This window comes from Kogia breviceps, chromosome 1 (genome assembly GCF_026419965.1).
Source record: "Kogia breviceps isolate mKogBre1 chromosome 1, mKogBre1 haplotype 1, whole genome shotgun sequence".
Lineage (NCBI taxonomy): Eukaryota > Metazoa > Chordata > Mammalia > Artiodactyla > Physeteridae > Kogia > Kogia breviceps.
In genome coordinates this window covers 43,427,232-43,443,588 of record NC_081310.1, presented here as the reverse complement: position 1 = coordinate 43,443,588, position 16,357 = coordinate 43,427,232, and the positions used below count along the sequence as shown (strand labels likewise).

Sequence of the window (16,357 nt, the reverse complement as noted above, 5' to 3'; positions counted from 1 at the left end):
ATATCTTCATCCATTTTTCTGAGGAGTATATCTTTTTGATTCAAACCTCTTCTCTGCCCCTTCTCTGGTTCTGTAGGCTCCTATCTGAATATGGCATATATATATAGTGGGTTACTTTCCATCTTTATTTATACCCCTATTTATGATCTTTTGTTCAATTGATTTATTGTCCATTTTTTCTGTTTGGTGTGTAGGCATCTGACACTAAAGCATTGTTGAAATCAGGGTGTCCTCTTGATTACTTTCTTCATGTCAATCACTGATTATCTCCCACTCCTACTTTCCCCCCAACATTATAACTTTTACCCTCTACTTATCTACGTATCTAGATAATCACAGTATTACTTGGACTTTAAAAAATCTCCCTCACCGCATTCAGTTTAACGTCAGCTTGATTTACTCTTCTAGCTTGAGGCAAAAACCATTTTTTTCTAATCTTCTTGAGATGCATTCTGTTCCTAGCTAAGAGCCTATCATTTTGACATCTTAACCCAGGCTTGGCAAATATTGGGTTGGCTAAAAAGTTCGTTCGTTTTTTTCCATAAGATGGTTCTAGTAGCACCTAGTTGTCTTTAGCTTCAGTTGAAACAATTTTGTTAGATTGTATTGTGACAGCTGTCATATCAACGTGCATTAAAAAAAGAAAACTTAACAAAATTGGTGAATTTTTGTGTAGCTGTGAAAAGTGACCCTTTTTTTGTCCCCTGAAACACCTAGCACAGTGGTAATTTACAGTAAGCCCCCTACATACAGACCTTCAAGTTGTGAACTTTCAAAGATGCGAACGTGCGTTCCATCAGCGTCCGGTGTGAGTGAAATTGTAGCTTGCCCTCCGTCTCCTGTTGCTTATGATCCTTCGGTTCTACCGTCTCCCACCTCTCCTCCCTCCTCCAGTCAGTAACTCTTCTTGCCTGTTCACTCTATGCCAGCCCCTGTATGCCAGCTGTTGTACTGTACTACTGTACTTTTCAAGGTACTGTACTGTAAGATTAAAAATGTTTTCTTTATTTTTTTGTGTTTGTTTTTTATGTATTATTTGTGTGAAAAGTATTAAAAACCTATTACAGTGCAGTACTACATAGTACCTAGGCTAACTCTGTTGGACTTACGAACAACTTGGACTTATAAATGTGCTCTTGGAACGGAACTCATTTGTATGTAGGGGACTTACTATAATAAGTTGTTGTATTGAATCTTCAAATGGTGGGAACATGTTGGGATGTGAAAAATCAATTATCTTTAGGTTCTCCCATTGTTCACTGGGAGAGCTTTAGGGAATTATCTCATGACAGATCCAGAAGAGATGTAGAGAACCTAAGACCAAGGGTTGGGGCATTTTGTGAAAGTTAGTGATATAATCTTAGGAATCTAATTCCCCCTTCTCAGATCCTACTTTCATGTCAGCCTTAGGAGATAATGAGATTGTCTTCATTTTTCAGATGAAGAAACTGAAACCTAAAAGGTCACACAGTTTGTAAGTAATGACAGGCCAAGTGGTAATATGAAGGAATATTAAAAAATAAAAAGTTTAGAAGGAATAAATTAATAGTGATTATGTCTATGTGATAGGATTTTAGGTGATTGGTGTTTTTCTTTATGTCTTTGTGTTTTTTCTACTGTATATTTTTTACATTTACTTATCAGCTCTAAGTATAACTCCATGATCTTTCATTCTGCTTTTTATAATTTTAAAAATATCCTGGGGCTTCCCTGGTGGTGCAGTGGTTGAGAATCCGCCTGCCGATGCAGGGAACACAGGTTCATGCCCTGGTCCGGGAAGATCCCACATGCCGCGGAGCGGCTGGGCCCGTGAGCCATGCCCGCTGAGCCTGTGCGTCCGGAGCCTGTGCTCCGCAACGGGAGAAGCCCCAACAGTGAGAGACCCGTGTACCACCAAAAAAAAAAAAAAAAATCCTGAATTTTATTATTTGCTTTCCTGTTAAATTTTGTTCACGTGTTTGTTTTTTTAACATCTTTATTGGAGCATAATTGCTTTACAATGGTGTGTTAGTTTCTGCTTTATAACAAAGTGAATCAGCTATATATATACATATATCCCCATATCTCCTCCCTCTTGTGTCTCCCTCCCACCCTTTCATTCTACTTTAGGTTTCCACTCCGTGGCTCTTCACTGGACCTTGGTGTCTGGATATGTTCCATGATACTCTCTACTCCTAACCTTCTGTGTTTCCAGCTTGTTTTTTTCAGTTATTCCCATGCATCATCTTTTTTACCATAATGGGACCTCTCTATGCCATTGGCTTCTCTCTACTAAAATCCTCTGACCCCTGCTATCTTAACTCAGGCCTCACCTATCTTTACTGCCTACCTGTTGAGTTTAGATAATCATCCATTTTTCTCCTCAACTTTATTTTTCCACTTTCTCAGCTGTGTGAGCTCTCTTTCCTTTCCTGCTTTTCTCAGGAATGGGCCTTGCTTCTGAACTCACAGAGAGAATACTGAAGCTATCAGATAGTAACTCTCTCCACCTGCTGACCCCACATTTACAGAGCCTTTCTGTATCCCTACTGGTCCTTCTTCATTTCTACTGCAACAGCAGAGTTCTCCTTCCTGTCTCTTTAAGGCAAGACATTCCACCGGTGCCCTGGCTCACTCTCATTTCTGGCTCCCAGGGACCTTCCACCATCCCATCTCTAACCTGCATTAAATAATGTGTTTAATAAACATTCAATAATTTTATAAACAGAAGAAAATTAGTAATAAAGATCTTTACTGGGTAAAAGTATGGGATTTGGGGGCTTCCCTGGTGGCGCCATGGTTAAGAATCCACCTGCCAGTGCAAGGGACACGGGTTCGAGTCCTGGTCCTGGAAGATCCCACATGCCGTGGGGCAACTAAGGCCGTGCGCCACAACTATTGAGCCTGCGCTGTAGAGCCTGTGAGCCACAACTGCTGAAGCCCGCATGCCTAGAGCCTGTGTTCCACAACAAGAGAAGCCACCACATAAGCCCGTGCTCTGCAATGAAGAGTAGCCCCCACTCACCACAGGTAGAGAGAGCCCGCGTGCAACAGTGAAGACCCAATGCAATAAAAAATAAATAAAAGCATAAAAGAAAAAGAGTATGGGATTTTGTAATTGAAGACTCAATCTAATTGTTATAGAGAATGTTAATTATTCTGGAAATTTTCAGTGTTTAGCTTATTTATTTATTTATTTTTGCGGGGACTCTGCCGTTGCGGAGCACAGGCTCCGGACGCACAGGCTCAGCGAACATGGCTCACGGGCCCAGCCGCTCCACGGCATGCGGGATCTTCCCAGACCGGGGCACCCCGGCATCGGCAGGCGGACTCTCAACCACTGTGCCACCAGGGAAGCCCCAGTGTTTAGTTTTATAAAGAGTCCAACTACATAAAAAAGGACGAGGGAATTCCCTGGTGGTCCAGTGGTTAAGACTCCCCTGTTTCACTGCTAAGAGCCCAGAATCGATCCCTGGTCAGGCAACTAAGATCTCACAAGCTGCGTGGGCAAAAAACAAAAACCAAACCAACCAAACAAAAAACCCTCAAACTTTTCTACATTAAAAAGTCTATATGTTAAAAAAAAGAGAGAATGAAATAATTCCATTTGCAGCAACATGTATGGACCTAGAGATTGTTATACTGAGTGAGGTAAGTCAGATAGAAAAGGACAAATATCATATGATATTGCTTATATGTGGAATCTAAAAAAATAGTACAAATGAACTTATTTACAAAACTGAAATAGAGTTACAGATGTAGAAAACAATCTTATGGTTACCAGGGGGGAAGTGGGTAAGGGATAAATGGGAGATTGGGATTGACATATACACACTACTCTATAATAGATAACAAATAAGGGCCTACTGTATAGCACAGGGAACTCTACTCAGTACTCTGTAATGACCTATATGGGCAAAGACTCTAAAAAAGAATGGATATATGTATATTTATAACTGACTCACTTTGCTGTACAGCAGAAAAGTAACACAACATTGTAAATCAACTATAGCCCAATAAAAATTTTAAAAAATATATTAAAAAATAAAGAGTCCGTCAACTCTAAATGTATTTTATAGGGTATGAAATGTTACAGTACCTCTTAGGAACACTATTCTTCCATTTGATTGATGTACGTTTCCTTTGATAGACGTTTCCTTTAATACTGTTCAGATTTATCTTTTGACTATTTTTTTTTGACTGTAACTTGAACATTTTTTCCCCTTTTTTTCATAGTTGGAGAATACCTTCAAGTCAGTTATTGCACAAACTGGACCTGGAGGGACTATCAGTCCACAGCTAAAACATAAGATAAAATTTGTAAGTGTTTGCTGTTTCTGGGAAATGGATGAGAATAATTGATTATACATTTGGGTATCATTTGTGGTTAATTTTAATTTGCCTACAGATATTTTAGTTTTATATTTATTCCTGATCTTTTCTAATATATTAAAAATGGAGTGGCTAATCTTTTAAGATTAGAAAAAAATAAATTTCATACTCCTAAACTTTTTTTTTTTTGGCGGTATGCAGGCCTCTCACTGTTGTGGCCTCTCCCTTTGCGGAGCACAGGCTCAGTGGCCATGGCTCACGGGTCCAGCCGCTCCGTGGCATGTGGGATCTTCCCAGGCCGGGGCACGAACCCATGTCCCCTGCATTGGCAGGCGGACTCTCAACCACTGCATCACCAAGGAAGCCCCTAAACATTTTTAATGTTCTCAAAATTATTTAGAAAATGTAAGTTACTCCAAAAATTCTCTTTTCTTCCCCTCACCCTAATAAATCATTGTTAAAAGTTAAAGATCTTTCCAATACCAGTTTTATATGTATGTATGTCAAGTATTATTCTAAACAGTGCATGGTATCCCATTGTGTTGGTATACCGTATTTCATTTATGAGATCCGTTATTAACATTTGGGTTATTTCTAGCCTTGGCTATTAAAAAATGCTGCAGTTAATGTCCTTGAACATTTATCTAGAAGTAGAGTTGCCAAAGGTATTGAATATTTTTGTTTTGATAGATATTACTAAATTGCCCTCTAAAAGGTTTGAGCAAATTTACACTCCCACTGACAATGAAATGTCACTATCCAGTCATGTTGTTTTAACTTATACCTCTTGATTTTTTACACTGAGCATCTTTTCATATGCTTAATAGCCATTTTCATGTCCTTGGCCTTTATTGTTTCTCCTCATTAATTTGTGAAAGCTCTTTGGCTGTTTTGTTTTGGGCCAAAGGGTATGTATGCTTAAAATTTTGGTGGGAGCTGTTAATTCTGATTTGAATGGTCAAGAGTATCGTTACAACTCTTACTGCCTTATTTTATTCTGTTTCAGCTGTTGTGGTTTTACTGGGAGAAATGCAAAAACCTTGGTGCATTCATGCCCTGTTGTTTTGCTTGGACATTTGACTAAATGTTCAACAATTATTTACTTATTAACAATTATTTATTTATTTAAGGATGTTCAATATGACTTTTTTTTTTTTTTTTTTTTTTTTTTTTGTGGTACGTGGGCCTCTCACTGTTGTGGCCTCTCCCGTTGCGGAGCACAGGCTCTGGAAGCGCAGGCTCAGCGGCCATGGCTCATGGGCCTATCCGCTCTGCGGCATGTGGGATCTTCCCAGACTGGGGCACGAACCCGTGTCCCCTGCATCGGCAGGCGGATTCTCAACCACTGCGCCACCAGGGAAGCCCAATATGACTTTTTTATGGTAACAAAAAATTAGACAAAAATTAAGCATTCATTGAAAAAAGAATTGCTTACATTATCCACCCAAACTAGGGAGTATCATGTGGTTCATAAGAAGGTTTAGGTGTATCTCGATTAATTTACATGGAAGTATCTTCTTGGTATATTGTTGGACTTTAGAAACAAGTTTTATAGAATAGCACGTTCAGTATTGTCCTTTCATGTAAAAACTGTAATGTGAGTATGTATGTGTGTGCATAAAAAGGTTTCTGAAAGGATTTTTTTTTTTTTTTTTTTTTTGCGGTACGTGGGCCTCTCACTGTTGTGGCCTCTCCCATTGCGGAGCGCTGGCTCAGCAGCCATGGCTCATGGGCCCAGCTGCTCCACGGCATGTGGGATCTTCCTGGACTGGGGCACGAACCCGCGTCCCCTGCATCGTCAGGTGGACTCTCAACCACTGCGCCACCAGGGAAGCCCTGAAAGGATGTTTTCTGAAATGCAGCAACAACTGTCTCTGGGTCATAGGATTTTGGAATAATTTTTACTTTATGTTTTTCTGAAGCTTGAATTAGAATTTTTAATAAGATATAATATCTGGAAAGGTCTAGGAAAACACAAAGCTTTTTATACCTTATTGGGATAGAACAAGTCCACTTCTAGGAATTTATCCTAAAAATATTTGCACAAGTGTGCAAAATGCAAGTATGAAGATAATTGTTGCAATATTTGTGATGATGAGAAATAGGAAACAGCCATAAATAATTAAATAAATAAATTTTATTATATTGACTATTTGAAGAAACTATAGCTAATGATACTGAAAGCCCAACCTCTGTACTCCTGTGTCAAATTGAATCTCGGAGACATAGAGTTTTGGGTGAAGTAGAAAAGAATAGCTTTATTGCTTTGCTAGGCAAGGGGGGACACAGCAGGCTTATGCCTTGAAAACTGTGTGTCCCAACCCAGGGGAGTTTGGTGAGGAGTTTTATGGCAACAGTTCAAGGGTGGGGTTGCTGATAAGATTAGGGTGTGTGCAGGGTCTGCATTCCTTTAATCTCATCTCAGGTAATCTTCTTGATGAGCTTTTCTGGTTCCTTTAGTCTGGCCTCAGGTTGTCTTCTCTGGTATGAAGAATGCTGACATCTTCCATTTGTTATGTTTTAATTCTATGAAGAGCTTAAAGACATTGTTATGTATATCCCTTGAGGCAGAACCAGGACCCTGTTCCAAGGCTGCACTGTTTTTTCTTGGCTGTTTCTCCCTTGACTCTGCATCCCTTCCCTTCCCGGATTAGCAGCTGTTCATATCAGCCCTTTGGAACTCAGTACGGTCATGGAGGCTGAAGTCTGTTCCCTACAAGCAATGGGGGACATGGAAAGGCTTCTGTGCCTAGGAGCCCAACAGGGTCCTGCTCAGTTTCACTAGGAAACATGTTGATCTATATTGGCTGATACGGAAAGAGGTCTGTGATATGATACTAAAAAGCTGGAGAAGTAATGACCTTATTTTCATATTCAGTAAAGGTATTTTTATGCGCATATGGACAACAATGGCTACTATCTTTGCTTAACTATGTTTTCCACCATTTTCCATAGTGTGCATTGTATTTCTTTTCTGCCATTTAGAATGCTTGAAATTATGCCATAGAATATTTTATGTGCGCTAAAGCTAATTATGTCAGCTGAGCTAAAGAACTTTGTATAGGAATTTCTGGGGAGTTGTGGCATTGCAGTATTATGCAAGAATGATTTCTCAGGTCTGGAAATGTTGGAATTCACTGCCTTCTTTGGTTGTTATAACTTTTTTTAAAACTGGAAACTGGGACTTCCCTGGTGGTCCAGTGGTTAAGACTTTGCGCTCCCAATGTAGGGGGCTTGAGTTCAGTCCCTGGTCAGAGAACTAGATCCTGCATGGCACAACTAAAAGCCCACATGCCACAACTAAAAGATCCCACATGCCACATCTAAAGATCCCTCAGGGGAAGTGGGCACCATGCACCCGGAGTCCCGCGTGCTCCCCGCTGTCCCGCCATGCCCGGCCGGGCCCCACGATGGTGCAGGAGCCCAGGCTAGCCACCTCCGCGCCTCCCGGTTCTCAGACCCTTCTGGACGTTCTGCTCCAGAACCTCTATAACTTTGGAGAGACAGAAGATGAAGCAGAGCAGAAAAGGATCAGAAAGAAAAGAGAGAAGAAAAGAGATATGGGGACCCCAGCGGCCTTGGTAGCAGAGCCATATCTCCAACCTGTATCTCTTGTCAGAGGCCAGAGGAAGAGTGCTTCCAGCTTCTTCCAGGAACTCCAGGAAGAGCTGCAGGGTGTTGCTGCCGTGACCCCTGGTGGTTTCCCTTCAGGACCTGTAGTCTCTAGTGCTGCAGTAGCCCTCTCTCCCCTGAGGAATGACAGGGAACCAGTAGAAGTGGTGGAATTTCACAGCAGAAGTAGAAAAAGAAAACAGAAGCCTGATCAAGATGAGAACACAAAGACCAAAACTAGTATCCTCGAGAAAGATGTGGATATACAAGAATTTAACTTAGAAAAGGCTCGTTTGGAAGTGTACCAGTTTGGGACCACAGGTTATGGAAAAGGAAAGGAGGGAATCCTGGAGCAGGGATGTGCCATTATGCTGGGCACTAAGCCTCCCAAAAATAGTTATGTGAATTACAAGATTTTGCAGGAGCAAATCAAAAAAAGTCAGCAAAGGAAAAAGAAAAGAGAACAGCCCAGGACACAGATAATTTCAAGAAAAAGAAGAGGAAAGGACAGGAAGGCAGGAAATCCAAAAAGAAGAAATCAGCTCCCAGTATTTTGTCAAGTGGATGGATTGGACAGGTTGGAAAATTCAAAAATGGGACACTGATTCTGAGCCAAGTTGATATCAAAAAATAAATTCTTCCAGAGTGGCTAAATGAAGTACTTTATAAAATAAAGAGAGAAATGGGAAAGTGCCAATGTACTGAAACTGGACCCCTACAAGACTTCCAGATTATTCTTATTTATTTCATATTTCATAGACTGCTCTTTTATTTTAGGGAACAAAATCAAATTGAAATAATAAAATTTCTATCTGCTGAAGTGTCTGATTTTTCTTTTTTTTGGTGATAACCATGTTGGGGCAACTGCGATGTGAATCTGAAGTAAAACTGAAACTGTGTGACTCAAATTGGGACTTGAACCCATGGTCTTTTAACTGAGATCACACACCTGGTCTCAAGACTTCATGAAGCTCAGGTTCTTGATGTCTCATCACAGAAAGAATTCAGTGAGAGACAAAGTGATAGGTAAGAAGTGGATTTATTTAGAGAGAAACACACTCCACAGACAGAGTGTGGGCCATCTCAGAAGGCAAGAGTGGCACCAGGGTTTGGAGTTGTCCATTTTTATAGAGGTGGGTAATTTCACAGGCTAATGAGTGGGAAGAGTATTCCAGCTATTTTGGGGAAGGGGGTGGGGATTTCCAGGAATTGGGCCGCCGCCCTCTTTTTGACCCTTGTGGTCGCTCTTGGAACTGTCATGGCACCTGTGGGTGTGTCATTTAGCTTGCTGATGTGTTACTGTGAGCATATACTGAGGCTCAAGGTCTAGTGGAAGTCGACTCTTTTGCCATCTTGGACCCATTTGATTCTAATCAGTTTATATCGTGTCCTCGGGCTATGTCATTCTTTCAAAGATTGTGCCCTGCCCGCTTCCCTCCTGTTTCAAAACTATTGAGAAGAATGTTTTAATATTCTCCATCAAGGTTCACTCGAGTTTCACTTTCACTGGTGTTTTGTACATTTGCTTGTAGATATTTCATAATTTTATGGATTTGTAGATGCTAATAATTAGCTTAAAATTGCTTTTTAATTTTCTAAAAATGATTTAATGTTACTATATCATGAAAGAACTAAAAATGTGATCATTTGTCAGTTGTTTTGTGGGAAAAGCATTTTCGATTTTTAGCCAAAGTGTATAAAATCTACTTTGTAAGAACTTGTATAAATAAAATACAACTTTTGTGGTAATAAATAAATAAAGATGACTCATGACTCAACTAAAAAGATCCTGCATGCCACAACTAAAGATCCCACACGCCGCATCAAAGATCCCGCATGCCGCAACTAAGACCCAGTGCAGCCAAATAAATAAATAGTTTTTTAAAAAACCTGGAAACTGGGCTTCCCTGGTGGCGCAGTTGTTGAGAATCCGCCTGCCGATGCAGGGGACACGGGTTCGTGCCCCGGTCCGGGAAGATCCCACATGCCGCGGAGCGGCTGGGCCCGTGAGCCGTGGCCGCTGAGCCTGCGCGTCCGGAGCCTGTGCTCCGCAACGGGAGAGGCCACAACAGTGAGAGGGCCGCATACCACAAAAAAAAAAAAAAAAAAAAAAAACCTGGAAACTGATTTTTAAAACAATACTGTGACTTTAATTCATTCACTCAATACTGTTATTTTTGCCTTGTTACTATTTAAATTTATACTTTCTTATTTTGATATTTTGTCACCCAGCATTCCAGTGGTGTCTATTTATATTGCATTTCAATTTTCTATTTATTAGGTTGTATCCAAGTTTCCAGAGGGTTTACTTATTTCTAAACTTCTTGGAGAGTTTGAGGTGAGTGTTTTCTTTTTCACCAACCATGTTTTTTTATGGCTTGCTTATGTTTCTCATGATTGATAGAAATTTTGTTGCTATTCCTTGGATCCTCCAAGTCTATGCTCTAGAACTTAAACATCTTGCTTTGCATTTTGGCGGCCTCTTCTTTACTAAAAGAGTTAAGAATCTGATTCTTAATAAATACTTCATTATGCATAGGAAGAATATTTTTACCACTATTGTTATATTAAAGTTATTAAAGAATAAAAGTTATTTTTCGGGCTTCCCTGGTGGCACAGTGGTTGAGAGTCTGCCTGCCGATGCAGGGGACACGGGTTCGTGCCCCGGTCGGGGAGGATCCTACATGCCGCGGAGAGGCTGGGCCCGTGAGCCATGGCCGCTGAGCCTGTGCGTCCAGAGCCTGTGCTCCGCAACGGGAGAGGCCACAACAGTGAGAGGCCTGTGTACCACACACACACACACACACACACACACACACACACACACACAAATTATTTTTCATGTCTGATAATACTAAGTGTCAGTGGGGATGTGGAGAAGCAGAATAACTCATACACTGCTTGTAGGACAAAACCCCTTTGGAGAGCATTTTGGCAATATCACTTTACTTGAGGATATGCACCCCTGATGATTCAGGAGTTCTATTAATACTTCTACAGATACACTTTAGAGAAACTCCTAAACGTGCACATGAAGACATACATATGACACGCACATTGCAGCATAGTAAAAAACTGGAAACAAATTAAATGGCTATCAGTAGGAGAATGGATAAATAAATTGAGATTTGCATTTATACAATGGAGTAATATGTAACAGATAAAATAAATGAACTAGATTTCATCCATGCAACATGAATCATTTTTGGAACAATTATGTTTTAGTGAAAAAAATCACATTGCAGAATGATAATTCAGATACTGCTCTATACCCAATTTTTAAAAATGGTTAGGTGTGCCAGTCTCTATTTGGAATGCCTTTCTTATAGCAGTTCATTTGTTTTCACAACAGAGTGAGGCACAGAAAAGTAGGGTCAGGTAGCCAATAATGGGTGGAACCAGGATTTGAAACCCTGGCAGTCTGGCTTCACATTCTAACTCTTTAACTACTATGTCATGAACACTATCACATATTTATACATATGAACACGGATGTTGTGAGATACTACATAGCATAATGGTTAAGATATATCACCTCTATGTGCTATTTCATAGATGATATGTAAAGTCAGAATAATATTACCTACTTTATAGAGTTTTGTCAAGTTTAAATGGCTTAAAATAAAGTAATTAGAATAGTTCCTGCCACATAGTAATTGTTCGATAACTGTTCAAACTCATAGTAGAATAAAAAAAAAGAAAACATAGAAAAGATGTATATCATCCCTCAGTGATGGAGAAAACTTAATTTCACATTGTGAATTTAAAGAAATGAATCTTTTAGAGCCAAAAAGTTTATTTCAAATAGGCCCATGAGAGAAAGCTAAAACAAAGAGTCTTGATGTTTTTTGGATTAACAAGTCAAGTCACTTACCTAAAAATGAAATTACAGAATAAAGTATAAGGACTTCCCTGGCGGCTCAGTGGTTAAGAATCTGCCTGACAATTCAGGGGACATGGGTTCGAGCCCTGGGCCGGGAAGATCCCACATGCCTCGGAGCAACTAAGCCCATGCGCCACAGCTACTGAGCCTGTGCTCTAGAGCTCGCGAGCCACAACTACTGAGCATGTGTGCCACAACTACTGAAGCCTCTGCACCTAGAGCCCATGCAGTGCAACAAGAGAAGCCACCACAATGAGAAGACCGCATACCACAGTGAAGAGTAGCTCCCACTTGCCACAACTAGAGAAAGCCCACACGCAGCGATGAAGACCCAACACAGCCAAAAATAAATAAAGAGTGTAAAATAGAGTAATAAAGTAATAGAATATGACTTAATTGTCACAAAATTTATGTGTAAAAATGAACTTCCTATGCCAGATTCACAACTCAAAGTGAATAGTTTTCTACAACTAACATTTTAGCAAAAATAGCTTCCTGCAATAAAAATTCATGGAGTTAAGATTAAAAGTCAACACTCTTGGAGAAATTAAACCTTTTTTAAAAAATAGGATTTGTTTTTATGTTGGAGTATAGTTGATTAACAGTGTTGTGTTAGTTTCCAATGTACAGCAATGTGATTCAGTTATATGTATACATGTATCTATTCTTTTTCAAATTCTTTTCCCATTTAGGTTATTACAGAATATTGAGCAGAGTTCCCTGTGCTATACAGTAGGTCCTTGTTGGTTATCTGTTTTGAATATAGCAGTGTGTACACGTCAGTCCCAAACTCCCAATCTGTCCTTCCCCCACCCTGCCTTCCCCCTTGCTAACCATAAGTTCATTCTCTAAGTCTGTGAGTCTGTAAAACAAACCTTTTAATGTTACAGGGAAGTTTTTTGCCCTTCTTAGTAAAAAGACTTTGGCAGAAATTCAACATTATTATAAGAAATATATAATATGTATAGTTTTAATTTAACCTTTATTGTAACTTGTAGTAACACTTAGTAACCCTTTATTTATCCAACATGTTATAAAAGCTACCTGTATGATTTGTCCTTTTGAAATACCTGGGCACCAGTCTGCCATTCTTTCAAGATCCTTTGTTAAATTGCTAATTGAAGGGAAGATAGTGCAGTGGCAGCATAGTTTTTGGATCTCCCTGAAGTGCCATGTAACAATAGTCAGAGAAACTAGATAGCAAAACAAAAAATCCACAGATAATATTTATAACAAAATTGGGTAATATATCTCCCATGAATAATTGCTGGTGAGTAATCAGCAGCAGCCACAAGAGCCTCATAATATCAATGTCTGTGCCAGGAGAAAACAGGGAAGCAAGAGAACCAATGTCTGATGGACCTAGGGACAAAAGAATTGCAAAATAGCCATCAGGTATTCACTAGAATGTACAGCAAGCCATTTTGAAAACAGCAGCTGAAACTGGATGATATTTTGACTTATCTAATAGCAGAGAATGTTTCATGGTAAGAGTTGAATAGGGCTGGAGCACCATAGCTCCTGTGAATTCTTGAAACTGACCAGCCAGAGCTCCCTACAGACACTAATGAAAAATTGAGCAGGTTATGGACAGTAGAAAGAGAAGTCTTAGATGTAAGTAGTATTAAGGGAAAAGAGCCAGGAAATTTCAAAATTAACCTACTGTATTTTTAAACAGTATATGAAAACAATGGAAGGAGGAGCTCTGTGAAGCAGAAAGCAATCCAGAATGATGTCCTGTAAGTCAGGAAAATGAATTTCACAATTCAGTGAAATTCAACAGAAGAGGATCAGGGTCAAATTGCATCATTGTCTTAAGAAAAAAAAGAGATTAGGAGCAGAATAACATATCTACTGAAAATAAAAGCATGTCAGAAAGACATGTCCCTAATAAAGATCAAAACTGAAACCTACTTTTTCAAAAATATATATTAAGAAAGTGATACAAAACATGAAAGAACAACATAAATCTGAATTACACGAATTTGGAAATAAGGTGAACAGTACTCAGGGAAGAATTATAAATAAAAGGAAAAATCATTTCAGAAATGAAGATTAAACTTCAAAGATTACAAGAGCAAAAAATATAACAGCTAATGCCCTAAGAAAAACAGTAGGTAAAAATGAGGAACATTTTGAAAGTCAAAATAAATGAGGGAGGCACTGGGGATCCAGGCATAAAAGGCTCTGTCACTAAGGTTTTTGAAATCTAGTGAGAAACTCAGGCATGCAAATAAATTAAGGTAATACTATGTCTGAGTAGCCTATATTGGAACAATCCTGAAAATAATTATTATAAGTTCTGGACAAAATATGCATATCACTCTCTGAAGTTACTAGAAATTGTCCAAAAACAGGCAGAAACTGTAAAGGAGTCAGCACCTGGAGGAGGGAATGGCACCTTTTTGTTTGCCTGGATTTTGGCCTGATGGCAGGCCCCATACATTGTTTGGAATTGGAGATTGGATAGAAATCAGAAGTTTTACTGGCTTCTGATTTGGAGCTACATAAGCAGCTGAAAAATGAGGGGAGAAATCATAGAATGGAGAGAGCTACAGAGAGGGAGCATCAAATTCTGCACATAAATTCTGCTCAAATCTCTGACTGTTGAACTACACATGCCTGAGGCAGACTCAAAGCAGCCTAGTAAGGCTAAGAGAACTGTATCTATTTCAGCTGTTGCCCACCACAGGGAGTCAGAATTTAAGATTAGTCACGTTAACTCCCAGCTAAAACTAAGCAAAAAGCGGTACTCTTAAAAGGACTGTAAAAGATTCCAGTCTCTACAGCTTATCTATTATGATGTCCAGGATAGAAACCAAAATTACTGGATAAATTAAGAAACAAGAAAATGTGACCCTTGGTGAAGAGAAAAAATAATCAATGGAAACTGATCCTGAGATGATGCAGATGTTGAAGTTAGCAAAAAGGTTTTAAAGAATTCTTAAAACCACATTAAAAAGAGTGTAAAGCAATATATGTTCACACTAAATGAACAGATAAGAAACTTCAGTGGAGGAAAAGAAATTATAAAGTCAAATGATTTTCTAGAGTTGAAAATAAAATATCTGAAGTAAATTCACTGCAGTGTCTTAAGAACAAATTGGAAGTGGCAGAAGAAAGCATCAGTGAACCCCAGAACAGATTGGTAGAAATGATCCAATCTGAAGAACAGAGAGAGAAAATAAATGAAAAAAAAATTTTTTTAAAGCAGAATCTGGGAGTTCCCTGGTGGTATAATGGTTAGGATTCGGTGCTTTCACTGCTGTGGCCCAGGTTCAGTCCCTGGTTGGGGAACTGAGAGGTACTGTGAGCCATGTGGCGTGGCCAAAAAACAAAAAAAAACCATAAAACAGAATCTGAGAGACCTGTGGGATGATACCAAGTGGCCTAACATGTGTCATTGTGATGAGAGAAAGATGGTAAGGAGAAAAAATGAAAAGAGAAAAAATTCTTGAGAAAATAATGGTTGAAAATTTTGTAAATTTTATGAAAGAGTTTACATATTTCAGAAGCCCAGAAAAGCCCACAAAATGAATACAAAGAAAATCTTACATAGGCACCTCGTAGTCAAGCTGCAGAAAACTCAAAGTAATTAGAAAATCATGCAACTAAAGAAAAATGACACATTGCCATAGAGGGGAACAATGTTAAATATGACAGCTGACCTCTCATTAGGAGCAGGAAAGGCTAGAAGACAGTGGAATGACATCTTTAAAGTTTTCAAAAAAATGCCACTCTTTGCCCAATTTTTTATTTCCAGTAGTATAGTATCCTGGTAGTATCTTTCAAGAACTTTGAAGAATGAAGGTAAAGTAGAGGTATTTTCAGATAATCAAAAATGGGTAATTAATTGTAAGCAGCCCTGCATTATAGGAAATTCTAAAGAATATTCTTCAGGCTGAAGGAAATGATGCCAGATTGTACTTGAATCTATAGGAAGGATTGAAGAGCACAGGAAGTGGTAAATGTGTGGGTATATATCAAAGACTTTTAAAAAATCAATTAAGTATATGACTGTTTAAAGCAAAAATTATAACACTGTATAATTGGGTTTGTAACATGTAGATGTAATATTTGTGAAAACCATAGCATAATGAGTGGAGGGGTAGTACATGGAACTATAGTTTGCAAGGTTCTTGTGTTTTATGTGAAGTAGTATAGTAAGACTGAAAAGTTAAGGATGTATAGAACAATAAATAATGCAGAGTTATAGCTATAAAGCCAGTAATAAATTAAAATGGAATTGTATAAAAATACTCAGTGAACTCAAAGGAAGACGGGGTTTACTGTTCAGCTGTTTTGCTTGAAGGACAACAAAGGAACAGAGTTTGAGAGAAACAAAATACAAATGGGATTAGCAGAAATTAAATAGCAAAAATGTTAGCTGTATAGGAGAAAATATTTGCAAACAATGTGAACAGCAAGAGCTCAGTTTCCAAAATATACAAACAGCTCATACAGCTCATTATTAAAAAAACAAACAACCCAATCAAAAAATAGGCAGAAAACCTAAATAGACATTTCTCCAAAGAAGACATACAGAGGGCC

At 38.9% G+C, this 16,357-nt stretch overlaps 1 protein-coding gene and 1 pseudogene across 2 annotated transcripts in view; both read left to right on the top strand.

The window, feature by feature from the left end:
- TDRD5 (tudor domain containing 5) overlaps nt 1–16,357 on the top strand; it is a 105,677-nt gene that overhangs the window by 25,996 nt on the left and 63,324 nt on the right. For both annotated transcript variants that reach the window (XM_067030872.1, XM_067030865.1), the window contains exons 5-6: nt 4,216–4,299; nt 10,205–10,261. In XM_067030872.1, the coding sequence (XP_066886973.1) occupies nt 4,216–4,299; nt 10,205–10,261 (141 nt within the window). The remainder of the gene's footprint in view (nt 1–4,215; nt 4,300–10,204; nt 10,262–16,357) is intronic.
- Nucleotides 7,722–8,580, top strand: LOC131752316 (uncharacterized protein C1orf131-like; annotated as a pseudogene).